Raw genomic sequence first — 21,165 nt, forward strand, 5'->3', positions numbered from 1 at the left:
CATTTGTAAGGGCTACTTGTGCAAGCAAGGGTTTACAGAACCATGATTTTTTTCCTCTTCCTGTTTAATCTAGATGTATAGAATTAATTTTAAAACAATCACAATTTTTATTACTGGTAAATTAAAGTATTAAATGTAAAAAAAAACAAAACAAAACCAAAAAAACCCACCCCACAGATTGAATAAACACGAGCAAAAGCAACTTTGGAGCTATAAAAAGAAGTTCAAATTACCTTATCCTCAGCAAAATAATCTTAATCCCTGTGACAGCTACAGATTAATTTTTAACTGGAATATCATGAGCTGTTTTTCCATCTTTTTTCCTGGCAAGAGCTAATATATCAGCTGATCTGGGAAAAGAAGCACATTTAGTGAAGATTCAACAGACAATGTAACATTATTTATGCAGTACCTGAAGTAAGCGACCATTTTTGCAGAACAGTTAAAAGAAATGCGTCCTAGAAAATAACAAAGTAAATTTTCTCTGTGCTTAGAACATCAAGTTGAGCAACAAAACCAGTAAGGATGGAGAAAACAAGCAAAGAAGGGCAGTAGCAACAATAATGTGATTTCAGAGTTATTTTAAGTAAATTCTATGCATCTTCAGGTAATTTGCTTTATCCACTGTTACTGTGAAAGATATCTATACAGAAATGGAAAAAACCAAGGCTGAAAGCCCTAGACCTTGTACTTTTATTGCAAATCACATACTTCATTTGGGACACCATACTGGTCTAGCTGGTAACACCTGAGGCTGTGTGGAACAACAGGACCTTCATTGAAAAAATAATTAAGACCATGCCCAAAAAGATTTTTTTTCTTTCTGAGAAAATGAATCATGTGCTTCTGTTCCTAGCTTTCAAACCACAGGCAATAGAGAGAAACAACTATTTAAAAAACACTGTGTTTTGCTGCAGCAGTGCCAGCACAGGGAACACAAGCTGTAAGATACTTCTTTTGGATTTCTAATGACACAGTGAGGTTGAGAAACAGTGAAAGCTAGCAAGAACATTTCAATTTAAAAATACCCAATTAATTACAAACTTCATAAAAATATACAAGAAATAATGTATAAAAATATTCTATATGTAATTCTTTTTAAAATAACATTGAATCAGTACAGAATCTCTCTTCCCAACCATTTCTGCACCTCTTCATAATGGTCTTGGGGATGTAGTGACATTCACAGCATGCTTCAGAAAGAAAAAGTCTGTTTGCTGAAACTTCTCAGACAGTAATTTTAACAACTCTGTTTTGCAATACAGATCATGTTGCCTGGGTGATAAGGTAAGTTTCATATTGGAAGAATTTTCACACTGATGGAATACTCTTTTTTCTGGTGAGGTTCTGTATGAAAACCTCTTGCTCTCCTTATTGCTGTACATTCACAATTTTGTGTGGCCTCTGGGACTGGTCACCACAGCTAGCCAAGATCTCCATTTAGAGGATAAAGGTCCTTTATGCAAACTGTCTCACTAGTGGCGTATTTAACTCTAAATTCATACATGGAATGTTCTACAGGATCTTGGGGAAGCTGCCTTGGGGCTACAGACCTTCATAAAAAACACACAACAGAAAACAGTTGTATTACTTAAATATTTGTAAATAACGCTTTTGTGCCTCTTACTGTTTATGGTTGTAGTTCAAGACTTGCATGTAGAATGAACACACCTGCAAGCTATATCCAGGTGTACATTTTGGTACGTATGACTCATTTTTATGTCAAAATACACAGCTGAAACTTTGGCAACTCACAGGAGAATGATGTAAGTTCCCTTTGTTGAACGTCATGAGATTTCTCTTGCCCCATTTCTCCGGCTTGTCCAGGTCCCTCTGAATGGCAGCACAACCATCCAGTGTTTCAGCCACTCCTCCCAGTCAACTGCAAATTTGTGTCGGTTGCGCTCTGTCCCATCACACAGGTGATGAAGGAAGATGTTAAACAATACTGGCCCCAGTATGAAACCCTAGCGAGCTCTAGTGTTTTGCCTCCAACTGGACTGTATGCCGCTGATCACAACCCTCTGGGACTGGCGGTTCAGATGGTTTTCCACCCACCTCACTGCGCACTTAACTAACCCATACTTCTTCAGCTTGTCTGTGGGATGTTATCAGAGATAATACCAAAAGCCTTACTGAAGTTGAGGTAAACAACATCTACTGGCCTCCCCTCACCCACCAAGGTAGTTGTCTCACTGTAGAAGGCTACCAGGTTAATAAAGCATGATTTCCCCTTTGTAAATCAATGCCAACTACTCCCAATCACCTTCTTGTCTTTAACATGCATGGAAACAGTTTCCAGGACTATTTTCTCCATCACCTTCCCAGGTTACAATGGGAGCTACAATGAAGTACAAAGAGTACAGTTTGGTTCGGTATTTTTAAGAATACATTATAAATTTAAGAGTATCACTTACACCTCTTAAAAACAGTATAAGACCAAAGGTCTAGCTAACCAAAGAACTGGTCTCTGAAGGTTTCAACAGCGAATGCCCTTGGAAGAAGTAAAAAAATTGGTAAAATGCATAGTAACACTTCTCCAGAATGCTCTTCCAGGCTTCAGCAATTTGCAGGTCAGGGCCATCCTGTTCCAAAAATGGTGTTTCTGGTAATTCCTCACAGATTTTAACTCCACTAATTTGTCCAATCATTTTTTAATCCCATGTAAACTAATAACATCTACTCCTGTAGTAAGGAATTCCTCAGCATAACTGCATCTGTGTGAAGAAACATCTTCTATAACCAAAAGAAGTTAACTTATTTGTATCTCATTAAAAATGAGCTATGGTTATCTTGGTTGCAAAATGAACCTGAACCTTATCCAATGTAATCTGTAAAAGTTGTGTGGGCTGTGAGCTACAGCCTGCAGCTGGCAGCATCTGCAATTCAGATAATGCCAGAAAACTGTTTGTCAGCTGACACTGCATTCTAGAATGCAGAAGTGATTAATGAGAATCCGACGGGGAAGCAGTACAAACACATGACAGCTGAATGGTATGATGTGGTTGTATTTGTCATCACACTAGCACTCTCCCAACTGGAAACTCAAGGTGTTGCTTTGTCTGGATCCTATTTACTACTGAATTTCTATTGCAGTGCTATTTTCTTTCTGGCTGCCTCTGGCACATACTCTGGACCCTAGACTTCTCTCTACTATTCGTCAAAATGAGAGTTCCTCATTCAAATTTCAGTACAATTCTGTCAAATCCAAAAGCCAACTATTAAAAAACCATGGATTGTCTCCATCTATTTCAGAACATTTATTAAGATTTTGGATGCTTGTGTCTGTTCCAACCAGCACTGAGAAATGGTTCTACACGTGGTAAATATGAAAAACTCGCATTAGAATTCCCAAAAGTGATTTATTTTTAATTCTTATTAAAACATACACTTTTCTTACAAATTAAGAAGTGCTGCAAACCCTTTGAACAGATCATAAATTACTGGCCAGAAATGCAAAACAAAAGAGTGGAGCCTAACCTGTATTTGCCTTCTTCAGTAAAGTGTCTATGTCCCTTATATAGGGGCTCCTTTCCAGGAAATTCCACTTTGGAAGACCTTTACTAAGCAAAGAACAATAAGCACCCTACACTGCTAAACATTTCTAGATATATTTTAAAATTGTACCCATTTAGAAGTATTGTTCATAAAGGCAATTCTCTTGTCGTCTTCAAATACATTTTGATTTACTTTTAAAACTTCTTTTATTTTTTACTTTATAGACTGGGGAATCCAGAAATTTTGTATCTGTAAACTGATCCCCACGCCTTAATTTGCTGTAAACAAAAGAAATAAGACATCATGTATGAATATCACCAAGCACCTATGTATCTATAATAATTATGTAATTAAAATAACAATTCCAAATGGTAAATACTCTCAATGAAAACTTGATACACTAAAGAAATTAAATGTTTGGAAAATAAATCTATCTCAATTAGCAAAGCACACATAACTACTGTTTTTCAAAACAATGCTAAAATAATAGTTGTCTTATGTGGTCTGTATCATATTAATATGTGAGTAATCATAACTTATAAGACAAAACTCAAAAATTATTTAAACCAAGAGCTTAACAGTATCCATTCAGGACAGTGTACTTGAAAATAAAATATAGGTAGGAGACAGGAATCTAAAATCTTGAGTGACATCCACATCATTTGCTGTTACTAGTTACTGTCTCTCTCCAGAAATACAGAGCGTTATCATTGTGAGATAAAAGAGGAGAATGTGTCAATAGCATAATATTACAGCATTTTAGCATCCAATTCAATTAGTAAAAGAAAAATGTTACTAATGCCTTTGCATTTCTTTTACAATCTATCTGGCATAAATATTTCCTTCATTACTTTTAGCTCCTACTTGTCCTCAGTCTCATTGTTTCAATTAATTGTTTGCTTGCTTAGAGGTAAACAAAAATATTTTGAGGGTGTATAAGAATATTGTCCTATTTTTTTTAGTTTGTGGGCTTATTTTCTTCTCCTCCCAGTGTTGCCAGAAAAGGAAGACATACTCCTTTTACACCATTGTCATAAAGTGAGTCGCTATAATCCTTTCACTCTCAGCACTATTAGTGGGAAATCTTGATACTCTCTTTACCTCATGAATATGCATTCTACTAATACACATACAACATGGCATAATTTTTCCTTAAATTAATATTATACTTAAAACCAAAACAAAAAGCCTCACAAATTTTGTGGCAAAAAATATTTTCAGAAGTTATCAACTTAAAGGTCCATTGGGATTTAGATCTATTCACGTAAGTGCAAATATATTTGTTTTCTTAATGGAAGTTTGACTTTAAAATCCTCTTCTTAAATTTTAATAGTTATTACACAATTTATGTCTTGTCTTTTAACAATCTCAGAAATCCTGTCCCACTAAATTTGTGGAGAACACTGAGAGGTAAATAACTAATTATAAAATAAATATATCTTATGATTTCTTATATTAGATACAGCTAGTTAAAGCAAAATGAGTTAATTATATAATATTAGTGCATAAATTAGCTTGCCACTTGACAATGTTACAAGGACATTATTATGGTATGGGTTTACATTTAAGTATAACATTTACAATTATCCACCTCTAAAGGGATTTATCTCATGATAAACAATAAGAATACACCATTATTTATTACTGGTATAAAATGTTATATTCTATGCTATATTTAATTTCTGAGACTTCAATACTGTTGGTGTCTGTCTTTGGCACTTGGACATCCTGCCACACTAACAGGAAATGTTTTATATCAACACTGAAGTATCTTTGTGAAAGAGATTTGTGAAAGAAATAGTTCACTGTTTATTTGGGTGTTTAATATCAAATCTTTACTGGGGATTGTTATGTACTCAAAAAAAAAAACAAACCCCAAAAGCCCTAATTTATGTATACCTACCTGTTTAGATTAGGTTCTTTGTAGCAAATAGAGCTTCTTACTCGTCTAGATGGTGCTGTGGAGTCTTCTTCTGAAGTTTTGGGCGGTTTAGGTAAAGAAGTCTGAGAGCATATACTAGTATTTGTCAGATCTTGCAAAGCCTTTCTCCCTGTGAATACAGTAGTTTATATGCCTCATTTTAAATATTTTCTGAATCATTAAGTAAACTCTCAGTTCCTAATTATTTTTAATTAGCATTTCTTAGTTTGGGTACTTTGGTTACTGCTCTTAGTCTAAAGATGCTCAACAAAAAATGGGATAGATGACCAAAGAAAATGCCACTACAGCAGCTTTCAACTTACCCAAGTCTGGGGCTGTCTGAGGTCTGCCATGGCTCTTGGGACAATTTAAGAAAGCCCAATAAGTGCTGTAACTTGCAGCTAGCTGCTTAAGACTCCCAAGAGTTATTACAGTAAAAAGAAAAAAAAATCTGCACACAGCTCATGGCCTTCAATGCAGAGGAGGGCATACATGTACAACCTGAAGACTCAACCTGTACAAGAGTTCTCTAGGACTGCATTTTCCGACTTCATTCCTGCTCGTTGAGCATACACGCATAAAATGAGCATAGCAAGGTGCGCCTCATCTTCAAACCTATATCCTACCAAACTATTTACAATGCCTTGTATTTTGAACCACTGAACATGCCCAAGAGGAATACTCCATTAAAAAAGGTAATCAGCCTTGGTAGAAGTAGTACTCTCTGTGTCAGCTTTCTGTAATCCTTTAAAACCAATTCAGAATGCTAGACTAAACAATCAATATTGAATTTGTAGACAAATCTTTTGATAACTTGGAAGAAATATTGAAATTACTATTTAGCCCACATTTCAAAAAACTTGAAAACATTTATAGACCACAGTCACTCTGAAAAGCACTAAGATTTAATGCAGACAGCAATCCAAGATTAAAGAAATAGTCTTGATCTGCATTCCTTAAAAGTTCATCCACAAGTGTACATTCCTCATTGATACAGGTCAAGTTTTAGGTTTACTGCATCCATTTAGAATGTAGTTTTTCAAAGGAACTGAATTTAAAACTCTCTTGTCTTCACTTCTTGAGTTTGAACGCTTTACCTTAAATTGTCTGTGGCAGCAAATGGATGCTATTGATCTCACAGAGGAAATTCATACACATATAGGACAAATGCTGAATTTTTTGTTGTGCCTACCTTGAGACTAACAAATTATATTACTGTATATTTACATACCTGCCAAAAAAGTGAGGGTTTTCTTTATTATAGCATCTGAATGTCTTGTACAGTCTAGCACGCACACTCTTAACTGATGGTCAAGCTGATAGTGCAAAATTACTATTTCCAGGTAGTAGAATTCTGTGCTGAGATCGAGTAAAATATCTCAGTGGGTAAGACTTATCATTTTATCAATAGTTTTCTGAAACTTGTTAAGCAGAGACATAAAGCCAGAGGTTCTTCATTGTATTTCTGCTAACTTTACTTCTAAGAATGAGACACATATTAAGGTGACTTTGGGCTGCTTCAAGCAAATCCCTCCTGATTTATGAAGGAAAAACAAAAAACATTGTCTTTTGAAGGAGTTCATTAAACCAAATGAGCGTTGCTCTTCCTTAAATGAGAGGGCTCTCCAATCATGAAAAACCTCCCAAGTCTGGCTGCCTCACAAATCAATCTTGATTTGTATTAGCTTTAAAGTGAAAGTAAACTGTTATTCTGAGTTTTTCCTAAAACTTAAGGTTACAGATCAGGTCAGCTTCTCTTTAAGCAGCAAGAGTCCTGAGACTTCTGTGACTCTGCATTATTTAGGAAAGCTGGATGCCTTTGAGTGTGAATATTTATGTTCATGTAGATCTAACTATATATGGAGACTTTAATTACAGCAGACTTTCAAGGTATATTTCTATTGACAGCTCAAGGTAGTGATCAGAAGAGCTGGCATCATCAGAAAGGATGGCATTTCCTTGCTTTCTTTTAATTCAGGATATGGATTTGGATGTAGGATGAAAAATGAACTGGTTTTTGATCTATGCTTTAATGGATGAAGATCAAATGATTAGCTTGCTTTTTATGTCAGTAGTCTCTGATACTGCTGATCACAAGGGTTTACTAATTTATCATTAAAGCTAATAAAATTATAGGAACTGAAGATGAGAAGATGCAACTGCAAATTACCATGACTAATACCTTTCACAATGGTCTAAAACTGCCAGTGTTGCTATCCTGTGGTCGTGTAAAATAGATTTTTTTTTTTTTTGGCCATTGTGTCCTAGCATTCAAATGAAGCCAAGGCAGTATTTGCTTGATAGTTTGGGATTTAAACTAATAATTTGAGCTAGGAAACTGGCTAGGTGTTGGGACATTGTCAGAGACAATGAAGTAAATATGAACTCCTTGAGAATAAATATGTTTACAAAACAGATCCCTCATGCTAGGGAATTTCAAAGCTACATTTTAAAGCATATTTGAACGTAGCATAGACATGTTAGTCATACATTCCTTTAGCTCCTTCGCAGTAATTTCACTGTCTGATAGAAGAATCTAAACCTATGTTCCAGACTACACTAAAGTTAGATTATTTTCTAACTTAATGTATCTTAACTTAAAGAAGAGGTTGCCACATGCTCATGGGCAGATTCTAGAGAAAACCTGCTCAAAGTACTTTTTTTTAGATCTAAGAATTCCTGTTGAACTAGTGTTTCTAAATAAATACAAATTAAATCTTTAAGTCCAGCTATGTTCTTCATTTATGAAGGGAACAGTGTAGTTCACACTTATTTCCCTTGTATAAAAGCTTAAGCCATTGTATCTTTTCTATGCCCAATTTCCTGAATTCCATCACATTCTTAAAAAAACTAATACAGGCTCCAACTATAACTGCTCCTCAAGAATGTAGACTACTTACATCTGCCCAACTAAATTTCATCTTAGAATATACTGAAAAGTAACAAGGATGTTAGTTATCACAATCAAAAAATATATTGTGACTGATATATGATATAGAATACAAATCATTTTAGTAATCTTCAGCCTTACCTTTTTCCATTCCTGTTTCCTCCACTTTAAGCAAGCAATAAGAGTAGGACAGTATTAAGAGAAGATACCTTACCACCATTTCAGGCACTACTTAATTCAAAATACCTTTTTTTCCCTCACCCATACACTTACCATGATAAGGTGTCAGAGTCTTTTTGTAGGTCTCTTTAGAAATATCATCCAGGTTTTGGTCTGCTTTTCCAGCATCCAGTGCTTTATTATGACCATTTTCCCCACAGATTTCAGAGTTTTCCAGTATAGAGAAGTTCATGGAAGCATTATGGTTATCAAGAGCTGGGAGCTCCACATTAGAACAAGCTTCCTGGAAAAAGCTATCTACATTTAATGGACTATTCTTAGAACATTCGACAGGTAAGAATGTTAAAAATTCTGATTTTTGAACCATAGGCTTTAGCTTGCTCATAGAGGAATCTACCTCATGAGGGACTTCCTCATTATCCAAAATATTCTGCCCCCCCTGATCAATATGCCTGAAATAATTTTCCTCTGGTCTGGTTTCAGTAATATCAGAACTAAACCTCTGTTTGCACTTTACATGATTATCAGGAGAATTACTAATGTGAGGGATTTTATCTGCCACTGATGAGGAATCTACTTTCTTTAACAAATTAGCATCATCATCAACTTGTTCTTTAGCTTGTGGTGTATTCATAGCTACACAATTCTGAGTAACTAAAGCTACTTGCATTTGCTGAGTTTCAGTTATTTCATTTCCGAGATCAGCCTCTGCATGCAAGGCATCCTTATTTTTGAATTCTTCATTTTTACAAAGTGATAACTGTGTAAGATTTTCTTTTGGTATTATACATGCTTTCCGGCTAGCCTTTGCCAATGTACGTTTTAATCTTCTGTGTGAAAAATGGCTACTCTTCTGGACATCTTTCTGACTAATTTTATGAATGCTGTGACTTTCAGTTTCTCCACTTTGTCCGTAACTACTCTCTTTGTTGTATTTTTTCTTTATAATATGCTTCTGGTCTTGTTTTCTCTTGCTGTCATGTTGGCGTATCTCTGTTTGAGGCTTTTTTGAAATATGTTCTCCATGCTGCCCACTTTCCTCTCCACAGTATTTTGCTGTGTTCATTTTAGAAGGGTTTATTTTTGGTCCACTACGTTTCTCATTTGTATGCACAAAGTCCCACTGCAAAGGCAATACATTAGAAGCGTTCTCCTGGAATGGTAAATTTTCAGCACAATAAAATTCTGGTGAGATCTTGTTAATAGATGAGTTTGAGTCTGCTTTATGTGTTTTGCTTTCCGTGTCTTCAAACGTTTCTGAGAAAGTTTCTTTATTTGTCTCCTGTTTTCTTGGACTCCTTAAGTTAACCTGGTATGTCCTTCTTGTATCTTTATCTTTACTTGGACAATTTTGTGCTTGATAACATTTGCTGGTATTTAGCAAACTCTGGTTCCTTACAGGATTTCCTGCAGGTAGCTCTTCTCTCTGACTTTGTACTAGTGGAGTTGGTGAGTCAGTAGCTTTTGAAATTTTACTACTGTCAGCCCTAGTGTGCCTTTCTTCTGAATACAGATTTGAACTGTCTTCAGTCTTGCATTTAATTTTCTCTTTATCCTTCTTAGAATATTTCACTTTTCTGAAATTTCCTAATATTTTATCAGACCTGGCATTACTATTTTTATTTTGATGTAATTTATCTTTGTCTTTCGCTGTAACTGTGAGTAGTTCACCCACATCACTGGTAGTCAACTCCATATCAGCATCATAAACAGTTTCCTCAGGCTTCATCTTGTTAGTAAAAAGCATCTTCTTAAAATCTGTCTTATTTTCATTGCTAAATTCAAGAGGTGAAAGAACAATGCGAGACAAGTTACTGGAACTTTCCTGCAAATTCATGTCATTGGTGTTGCTGCTGCTGTTGATACCATAATGAGGCAGATTATTTGAGCTACATTTTTTATCAAAATCCTTTATATTAGGTTGAGTTTCTGACTCACAAAGTACTGCATGTTTCTTCCTTTCAGTCACATTTCCACAGAATGACAATGAACTATCATTATATTGTTTTGTAAGCTCCTCAGACTGTCTTAAAGACTCTGTATTTTTGACATGAGTCAGGAAGGCACTATTGCAAGTTAGTTCTGTGCATAATTGATTTTCTGCAAAGAGAAAAATTTCAGCAGCTTGGGGAAAGAGAGCATAGAGCATAGTTATCAGAATAAGACAGATTACTGAAGGTTGGACTAGAAGCACAGAAAATTACAAACTGCAACTTTAAATGTATATTTTTTTTACTGAATACACACATTCTGTGCTTGGTCCTTAAAAGTTTAGTTAACTAGACCTAATGGAATATTTTAACAAAGTTGGACTTCTGAAATTGGGTATAAATAAAAATGTATTTTTCTATAACTTCTTCAGTTATTATTTGGTTATCTTATCAAAGTTCTATTCTGTTCACATTAATTTTATTATGTTTCAGCTGTGTTATTTCAATGAACATTTTTCTACAAGTAGTTGTCAGGACACCTCTACTTATGGGTGAGCATTCTATTTTTTATTAGTTTATTACAGTTTAGGAATCTTACTACACCTTCTGTCACCAAGTAATGAATTATTAAACTAATTTTCAGACAGGTCTGAAAAATACATCACCTGTGCAGAAATACATCATACCTCTGAAAAATAAATTTCTGTCAATGCTTGTTTCCACTGGGTCTATTTCAATTAACTTCTGATTACTTGCACCAGAAGGTAATGATAATGCAAACTTGACTTGATCTGAATGCATTTCCTTTGAGAAAATAATGGTACGCTTATAAAAATTCGGTATTTCACACACAGAAGGGCTATCTTGCTGTTTTGCATTAGCTTTTGCAGTTAAAGGAGGCTTCATGGGCAATTCTACAGATCTGAAAAGAGGAAATTTTACTGTGAAGATTTTAATGACATTTTATGCTACAACATTCAATTGTTTAAAATATTCCCTTAATAATGTATAAAAGCAGAAAACAAGAACACAAGTATGAAATCTGGTTCTATCTTAGGGGCAAATGTATTTTATGTGATAGAGAATCCTGCTTTGTGCTGGTGAGATCTTGTGAAGAAAGAAGCAAGTTATTCAAATGCAAGTTTTGTTAACCACTTTACGTATATAGACATTCCAAGCTGCAAATAGGTAATTTCTGAATTAGACGGGAAGTTGTTTCTCATTACCTCAAAAATCCCTAGGGCAATATACAAAGATTAGTTGTAAAAAATCCACACTTACCAACTTCCACATTTAATATAACCACCTACCTAGCAAACTGACAGGCACTCTTGAACTGGTGGTCATCAGCAGGGCTACTTGGACCAGATGGCAGAGGAAGAGAACTCTGAAGATTCTTTCAAAAGAACAACAGTGGGGAAGTACAAACGGTTCACTATTCTTTATATGTTTTAAGTATCAGAAATATCCACAAGAAAAAAAAATAATGAAGGGGCCAAAAAGTACTGATGAAAGGTGCATGATATTCAAACACACAAAATAATTTAGAAAAAAAATTTTGTAGCAAAACTTATAAAAATCTGTAACCTACTTGCTTCCCAAAGCAATGTGTGGACTTCTTAAATGTAGCTACAATGAATCCAAAGTGCATTATAGATATAGAAGCACAAAGCAACACTAAGCATCTGTTTAGAACAGAAAATAAAAATAATATTTTTTTAAAATTAACTGTAATTTTGCCACAACACAAGGACTAACATGGACTGTGTTTTCTGATGAAGTTTCCACATGCAAGATATTTATAGCAGCACTAAGCAAGGAAGGCAAGTAGCTTGCTCATTAGTGAAGAATACCATGTAGTGAAGTACTATGCTTTTTTTTTTAACCCCATGACTTCATCAGGGCTAACTGATATTTAACTTTTGGGTACTTTGTAAACAAGATTAAATCCTAAATTTTCAGTGCAAGCAACAGCAAAATTTAATTGATTTCACTAGACTTGGGGTTTATCCCAAGTTTTACGGAATTGGGGTAAATGTTTTAAGATGCTTATATGATTTCAACATTGCACTCATTTAGATGCTGGGAAAATATTATCCTGGAAAATGGGTTCAATATGGTAATAGTTCAAAAAACTTCTTACCTCGGAAGGACTGCTTATTTCTATTGCGGTTAAGAGGTTATCGTTCAAAAATGCTTCTATTTCTATTAGAGTTTTATTCTACATGTAAAAGAAAAAGTAATTTAAAAAATACATATTTTAAGTGGCATCTGGCTTAAGAAAAGACAAGATATAAATGTGAATCTATGTTGTAATGTCCACACACACACACTCAGTTTTCTCCTCAAACTGATTATTAATGCCATCTCAATACCCATAAAGGTGAAGCTGACCCTAAAATAGCTATGGATAGACTGATGGACAAAATATTAAGTACAAAAAAATCCCTATGAAAGATAAATCCCACTTGAATACCATGCTATCATATGATAGAACTTCACAAATCTGAAATGTACATTTTAAATCACCTTTTTAAGAAGGAATACTAAGTTTCCAAAAAAGATAAAAGCTTGGTTTAGCTGATCTAAGTTTAAATTATATTATTTGCAGCATACCAAAGAGTTTAGTTTTTGACGAAGCAGGATATTGTGAAGCTGCAGCTTTTCTACTTCCTTCTGAAGAAAAATCTTCTCATTCTTTAGCTTCCGAGAATTTTCTTTCTCCACACTCAAAGCCACAGCTAATGCTTTATTATTTTGTTTTAAAGATACTTTAAACACAGATGAGTTATCTAAAGGAGACAAAATCATATTATTTTCAACAGCTTCAATTGCAGGCCCTCTCTGCATGAACTATCACTATATAACAACATTTTTATCAGTAGGTCTCATGTAAAACTGTTTCTGCTGGCTGTCATTCTGATGACTACTCCGTCAGCTTCAAGTTCAAATTTATTTCATGCATGGATTCTGCTCCATTCTGGATTTTTAAAAAAATAAGGTTATTTTAAGAAGAAAGCATTTAAAAATTGATAGTTTCACAGGCATGAAAATGTTTCCAGATTTCTAAAATAAAAATAAAAAGTTCAAACATTTTGAGCATAAATGTGAGTTTTGACAACAGAAAAAGCTTTACATTAGAAAAATACCTTCCACTGTCCTAATGAAAACCTGCCTACTCATATCTGTTACAGAATGTTTTAGGAACTTAAGTCCTTTTTTTTCCCAGTGACACTGCATATTACTGAGATGATTTTTTTTTGCCTCACTTGAACCCGAGGTAGAGACAAGTCTGACCATACAAAAAGAAGCTAGGTTAGCTTGAAATCTGCTCCAACTGCACCTCTGTTGTCTTAAGTTATTACTTCTGTAATCTCTAATCCAAAATTTGCAAAGTCTTGTTTCTTTGCTTTGGGAAACAGGCAACAACAGTGGAACCTTGTTAATCCAAACATTGTTATTCAGCTTAGTGAATTATTTGCATTACTGCAGTGTGAAGATTTCTAAAGAACGTGAGTATTATTCAGTAACACTGTTTATTTTTCACTGAAAAATAGTGTTTTTGACATAAAGCCACAGTAAGTTCAAATATATACAAACAGCAAAAAATATGTAAATATATTATGTATATACAAACAACAAAAATTCTTGCCGCAGCAATCATAGAAAGAGAAGCAGAAGTCAACATTCACTTACCATGCTGTTTGAATGAGAGAACTCTGAAATAGTGTGTTTCACTACATGTATAGTTTCCCTACATTTTGAAGAAGATCTGAGATGTTCCATAGTTTTGCTTTTGTCAGCACGAGAAACAAAACCCAGCCATCTACCGTGACAAACCTATGTTTGAATTTAATCTTGACTTACTGGGAAAACAAAGTAACTTCTGGCAAATTATTAAATCAGCAGATTAATATTTGTAGTTTTCCTCAATTCAGTAAATGACTCAATGAAGAATTTAATATAAATCCCATTTTGAAAATGGGAACACTAGCTATTTTACTATGGCAACTATATTTTAAAAGGTCATTGATTTTACTCATTTTGGTACGTCAGGTTTTTAGATGCCCCAAATGGATATAGATGTTAGAAATGCACTTGAGTATACTCTTAAAAAAACCCTGGCATGCCAAAGACCAAGTACTGAAAATACTCAGAGAATTAAATAAACAACTTAAAATTGTGTGTTTTAACTTTCCAACTCTCCTAAAATTCTCAGCATACTACATTAATATTTTTAACAGGCAGCAATTCCTTTTGAAGTCATACATTCTAAGTACAGTAAATGGCTTCAGTTTTACTTTGACTTACTTATTAATTTAGTTTTGATTTTAGATGCTACAGAAGCATTCCGTTTTGCAGCTTGTAATGTTCCATCCCTCTTCTTCAGATGTACTTTAACAGCATCCGAGGTAAAAATGGTAGATGATTTAGCAGCTGCCTGTTTATCCATCATAAGAATGAATCTGTATACAGTTAAGAGGAATGCCCAAATAATACATGATCTTTCTCACACTTTTTAAGTTTCATTACCTCTTATCAGGACTTTTTATCTCTGAAGTTGAGAAAATTGCTTCAGTCTTTACCTTTGTTAATCAATTCAATCAGGTTAATGAGTTGTTCCTTGAGACTTAAGTCATATCACCACAGAGCAGCAAAATATTTAATAATCATGAAGGCTAAAAGGATAGCAGATTTTTTTTATCTTGCCTGTTCCCTCAAGTTATGTCTCCAAATTCGCACTTAAAAGGGAAAAACCCCAAGGTTCTATCACTTCACAATATGACCAGACCAGCTTTTGCTTTCTTAGGACATATTTTAAATTGAAGCATTTAAACGAACTGGATTATAAACGCTATAAATAACGATGGAGCGAGGCCGGCTGGCAAGCGCAGCCAGCAGAAGGAGCGGTATCCCGGCGAACACCTTCGCGGAGGCAGCCCCGCCGCCAGCCGCCCCCCTGCTCCCTCACGCCCGCAGAGGACGAGGCTTCCGCCTCGGGCCGTTGGGCGGCGGCCGTTGGGCCGGGCCCGGCGACGCGCGGCGGGAGGGCGGGCTGGTCCCCGCCCGCGCTTTGCGTTGCGTGAAGGGGTATTTAGAATTCAGACTTTGTGCTTCGTAAATCAAAGACCAAATGCATAGCCAGGCCTCAATTGTTGGACACAAACCCCACCCATATCTGCAGCTGGATTTATACCACAACCAACATCCACTGCTGTGTCTTTTTTGATGCCTTGTTGATAAAACAGGAAAGGCGCTGTTGCAGTTTTGTCACCTACGTGCAAAATCAACCATGGTAAAATAGCTGACACGTACTCTTCACATATGGCCACATACATTCATTTTCAGAAATGGGATATGCATAAGTCATTAACCTTTAATCCACAGTTCCAGTTCTTTAGTGACATTCCTGGGTGTTTTAAAAAGAAGGAGTGGGATGCATGAGAGTTTTCAACTATGTGCCTTTGCAAAACCGTTTTAAATACCAATGATTAATAATGCTGAAATTAAAAGCAAATATTAATTGTGTACACACTTGGCATCAATCCCAGTACACTGTGAGGTAGGGAGTAGGGAACTGCAGATGTTCCACCTGGCTGTCCAGAGATTTTTAGGAAGAGTTTGAGGTTTTCTCTTCAACAAGTTCCTTTAGGTTAAAAGGAGAAATCCATGCAATTCCTTCTCAGTAGAAAGTTAAATTTCTTTTTGGCTGATCTTTAGCTATTAGTAATAGATGAAATAATAAACAATTAATAGACAGTTATCAAGACAGTTATGAAAACAAAAACGATACATTTAAAAATCAATAGATAATAGCAAGTATGCATGCTGCCTGCATACTTACCAACTTGTAAAGGTAGGAGTCTTCAATGTCAGAACTTGAACAAGCCCACTTTTAGTTTGGTTTAGGTAATATTAGGACTGGAAATTGCAAGGAATTTCAATTCAATTGCAAGTATTTATTCTAGTAAAATGCTTTTCCTCAAAATCTGTTCTGAGCCCAAAAGCCCTTGCTCTTTAAGACTGCCCTCACATACATTCTCTTTCACTGGCTACATGTGCCCAGTCTTACCATTAGTTCAGGTGGACATTAGTTCCTAAATCTGATCCAGGAATCAGTAAATTTATAGTAAACAGTTTTGTGAAAATCTTAAAAGAGAGTTAATGTTTTCATTTAATTGAAGATTTAAAGAGATGTGGAAGGTTGAAATAAAAACCAGCATTAGGTTCTGTAATGCAGTAATCACCACAAAAATCTTATGTTTCCATATGCTAACATTACAATATGCTATAAAGGAATTAAAAAAATCAAAAGGAATTGCACAATAAGTATCAGTAGTAGTATTTGAAAATATATCTTTAGGAACTTATTATTTTCATAATCTGCTGTAAACAGCATCTGGAGAGTCTCTTTTCTACCTTTTCTTAACTTGTGTATGACATATGGCACAATTTCTCAGGGTGCCCCTGAAGGAGCAAAACCCTGTGCTTCTATGCAATCCCCTTAAAATACAGATTTGATCCAGCACGCCTTATATACCTTTGGTACATTTCTGCTTCCAAGGTAACTTGGAAGTGACTGTAGCCACTGTAAAACTCTGGCCAAATAAAAGAGCAAATAACGTGACATAACTTTAAAAATAGAAATCCAGTCAAATAAATCTTACCTCCTTATTCTTTCCAGAACACAGTGTTTTCCTCCAGATCCAACCATGAGTTTTTGCTTCCTCCAGTTTTACAACAGTCCCAAGTCCTGAAGGGGCAATCACCAATTTTCTTCCATTTAATGTTTATGGCAGTACTGCAGGCAATAATTATAAAACAAAACATCGAGTATTGTATTTTCACCTGTGGTCATACTTTACACTCTGCTGAGGAACTCCCACACTGTAACATTTTACATGTAAAAACCTTCAGTTAATTGCCATCCGGTCAAAGTGGGGAAGAGATTAAAGCACTGCCAAGTTTCACAGCCTATATATCTTAAATATATATTAAGAGCAGAATTCTGGTTTTTGGTCATTTGGAATCCTATGACTGGTCTTTAAACTGAAGAGAAATGAGAGGGAGTGAGGGAAAGACAGACAGACCTGTTGTAAAAACCCTAAGAGTGTGGGAAGAGTGGTGTTGAATTTGTATCTTTCTAGATACTTGCAAATCCATCTTCAAGAAAAATCATGGTTGAGGAGCTAATTTCATAGGGTCTAGCAAGGCATAAACTATGAATAAAGCACTCTCCAGTGTGTAGATGACGTAGAACAGCTTCTCCCTCTGTGGATTCTCTGATGTCCAGCAAGACTCAAGTTCATGCTATAGTTTTTCCTGAAATTATAGCATTAAGAACACATCTTCCTCTAATCACACCCTTTCAAGCACAAGCTTGATGAAAATTCATTTCTTAATATCTCTTCCCCTCTGACAATTTTGACTGGAATTAGTAAATTGAAACACAAATATAGAGGATGAGTGTGTAAGCCTGGCTTCCTTTGGAAACTAGTTAAAGAAAAACCAAAAATTCCCTGTGTTCATTTCCCAAGAACATGCAGCTCAAACGGCACTTTGCGTGTGCAGGTCGGTTATGCTGCATGCTTCTATACCAAGTACATGCTGTACTAAGCTTGAACAGTAATGATATTCCACATGGTTAAATCTGAGCTCCAAACCTTATGTATTGGTGAGACTGGGGTGTGTGGGAGGGTGTGTGTGCATGTGTATACACCTGACACCAACCCCCTCCCCAGCTGAAACCATATACATTGTTTTGGTGTCCAAATGCAAAAATACATGAAGGAACATTGTTCAGACTTTTGAGGCAAAACCAAGCCATCTTAAAGGAGAAAACAAGCATGGAAAGCTGCAGCTTCATTACGTGAATGTTTCAGAGTGAGAAAGACTAGCAGTTATAACTTAAAATACATTGTAACATTTGACAACAGTGGCCACGTTTAAGTTGCAGCTGCCGTGTATGAACTATTCCCAGTGAGTAAGGGGCAACACACAAAAAATACTAAAAATATAGTTAAACCAGAGACCATTATTCCACAAAATAGATCTATTATACTTATTTTCACTTATTTTATAGTAAGTCCAACATCCATGAATTATCAGTCTGTATTGCGTTCAGTGGCATGTTGTAACTTGTGTGCTTATTTAATTAATTAGACACCTGGCTTCTGGGTACATTTCTTTGCCAAGAACTATTCAGAGAGCACATGAGAGCGGTAGTGCTTGGCATGCCATTTCCTCTCTTGCTGCAACTGTAGCATGCTTAGTTGCTAAGAAAAATGAAACATCTGAAGCCTTTACCGTAACTTTAACTGCCATTGTAATGCAAATCGTCATTGAGATAAAAAGAAGTGAGTTCTAAGTAGTAAGTGACCACTCAGAATTACACAGTTTCAAAGAGAATTTATTCTCTCTCTACTAGGACCAGACGCAACATGATTTAGATGGTTCTTTCCTTTAATGCCCTTCATTTGGCTGAAGAGAAGTCTGAATTACAAGTCTATGGTTCTAAACGGTAACTGAAAACACAGTAGCCTATGAATATTTATGTATACTCAAAATCAAAATGTAGTAACAGACCAGAATACAGCAAGCTATGCAGCTGGAACTGTGGCTGCTCTGTGATTATTTGTTACAGATCCTTTGATTATCCCGCTCTACTCAGCACTTGTCAGGCCACACCTGGAATGCTGTGTACAGTTCTGGTCCCCGCTATACAAAAAAATGTGGACAGGCTGGAAGGGGTCCAGAGAAGGGCCACTAAGGTGATCAGAGGACTGGGAAGCCTGCCATATGAGGATAGGCTGGGAGAACTGGGTTTGTTCAGCCTTGAGAAAAGGAGGCTCAGAGGGGATCTCATCACCATGTACCAGTACTTAAGGGGTAGCTACAAAGAAGATGGAGGCTCCCTTTTCACAAGGAGTCACATGGAGAGGACAAGGGGGAATGGATATAAATTGCTCTTGGGGAGATTCTGATTGGACATGAGAGGGAAATTTTTCACAGTGAGGGCAGTCACCCATTGGAATAATCTCCCCAGGGAAGTGGTTGACTCGGCCAAGTTGGACACCTTCAAGAGTCTTCTGGACAGGGTGCTGGGCCGTCTTGTCGAGACTGCGCTCCTCCTAGAAAGGTTGGACTAGATGATCCCTGAAGACCCTTCCAACCTGGGATTCTGTGTGATTCTATGATTTGACCCTTTAACAAGTGATCTTGCAGTTGAAGTTTTAAACATGGTAACAAAACACCTCCAAAGGGAAACAGTGAGTAAAAAACCAAATACGATACAAGACAAAAAATCAATAGGAATTATAACCAAGTTAATTTGCTAAGGTAAATACAGAAAAACTATTTAAATACAATATTTCTTATATGTGCAGTGTACAGTTTACTGGCTTTTTACTGGACTTCAGATAGCAATAAAAATATACTGTTAACATTTGGGATTTAGTTATCTCTTATTATATTTTCTAAGCATATAATTGGCTTATAACCTGAGAAAGTTTGCAGAAACCTAGAGTTTGGCCCTGTTAACTTTTGTACACCACTACTAATTATTTGACAGTTGTACCCATAGGGATAGGTTCTTACTGTATGTTACGGCAAAAAAGAGATTATTGTTTATTTGCTTACAAATTAAGTGGGAACTAGACATATAAACTTTTTTTTTCATATAGCTGCATGTTAGAACCATTTTTCATGTGTGCAGAAGTTTTTATAATGACGCCAAGACAAAAGCATAATGAGGATCTAATTTTTTTTCACCTTTACATTGATTATATATGCATTTTGGTGAGCAAGCAACTCTGTGTCAGACATAAGCAATTCCTTTTAACAGGACACTGTTTCTGCAAGTCTGTAAAATGGCTGTATGAGGGTGAAGCACCTTGCCTGCATTCATCCATGCTATTTTAATGCATTAACAGTTTGCTCTAAAAATGCATGCAAGTCTGAAGCAAGAAAACACCTCCCCACCCCCCCCCCCCCCCCTTATTTCACAGGCAAGCAACAGGAAAACAAATTAAAAGCTATGATGCCTGCATTCAATATTAGGTAGAACTAAACAGACTTCTGCTGGTGCCCACAAGCTAGTGAGTTAATCTGCTCAAGGGGACAAGCAGTCATGTCAAAACAGGCCAGAAAACACCAACTGACCTGAGGCTAATTTTTTCTGCCTTTGGCCCCCATTTTAACCACAGTAGGCCTGTCCGTCTTCAGACTAGGAGCATGTACCAGCATCACATCCTTGTGAAAGCACCCGTCTCAGTGCTGTAAGTCAGGATGGGCAGCTGCATGAGAACACAGTGCCCACCACTCGGGCTTCCACCTTGGGCCAAAGCCACTGCCCTGGCTGACCAGAAAGGCTCCGAGACCACGGAGAAATAAAGCGGGAGCGTTGCGGGTTAGAAGAATAGCTCAGGCTATGATATTCTTGAGCCAACAGAACAAGCAATTCAACTAACCCACTTAGAGTAAACGTTTACTTGTAATTTAAAGAAAAAAAAAATATCAGGAAAGGTTTCTGCCTTACAGAGTACCCGAGTTTACGTGGGTCAGCTTCACTTCAGAGGACGCAGACACCCAAGCTGTGCCTGAGGGACCCCGCCCGCGTAAAACGGGGGAAGCCAGGGCAGCAGATCCATGGGGGTCCCTACGCCCGGCTGATCGGCTGTAACCGTGGGCAGAGAAGCCCGGGCGGCCGGCGGTGCCCCGAGGAGGGAGATAGCGCCGCGGGCACA

The 21,165-nt window shown here is 36.4% G+C and overlaps 1 protein-coding gene across 1 annotated transcript; it reads right to left on the reverse strand.

Moving 5' to 3' along the window:
* Positions 1 to 3,342: 3,342 nt before the first annotated feature.
* Positions 3,343 to 21,078, reverse strand: SGO2 (shugoshin 2). The gene is made up of 10 exons (XM_064451923.1): positions 20,958 to 21,078; positions 16,266 to 17,222; positions 14,732 to 16,141; positions 13,037 to 13,212; positions 12,564 to 12,641; positions 11,731 to 11,816; positions 11,107 to 11,342; positions 8,583 to 10,589; positions 5,402 to 5,549; positions 3,343 to 3,776 (listed from the first exon to the last, which is right to left on the reverse strand). Exons 3-10 carry the CDS (start codon positions 14,874 to 14,876, stop codon positions 3,671 to 3,673), a joined length of 2,982 nt encoding a protein of 993 aa, XP_064307993.1. The 5' UTR covers positions 14,877 to 16,141; positions 16,266 to 17,222; positions 20,958 to 21,078; the 3' UTR covers positions 3,343 to 3,670.
* Between the last annotated feature and the right edge of the window lie 87 nt (positions 21,079 to 21,165).

Source organism: Phalacrocorax carbo, chromosome 5 (assembly GCF_963921805.1).
Source record: "Phalacrocorax carbo chromosome 5, bPhaCar2.1, whole genome shotgun sequence".
NCBI classification, from domain to species: Eukaryota; Metazoa; Chordata; class Aves; order Suliformes; family Phalacrocoracidae; genus Phalacrocorax; species Phalacrocorax carbo.

What these genes read in the sequence shown, in the direction of transcription:
- SGO2 (XM_064451923.1), bottom strand. Translation starts at nt 14,876, where the DNA reads ATGATGGATAAACAGGCAGCTGCTAAATCATCTACCATTTTTACCTCG. An exon ending in GACTCTGACACCTTATCATG is followed by an intron (nt 5,550 to 8,582) that starts GTAAGTGTATGG and finishes CTGTATTCACAG; the next exon opens with GGAGAAAGGCTTTGCAAGAT. An exon ending in AAAGAACCTAATCTAAACAG is followed by an intron (nt 3,777 to 5,401) that starts GTAGGTATACAT and finishes TTTTGTTTACAG; the next exon opens with CAAATTAAGGCGTGGGGATC.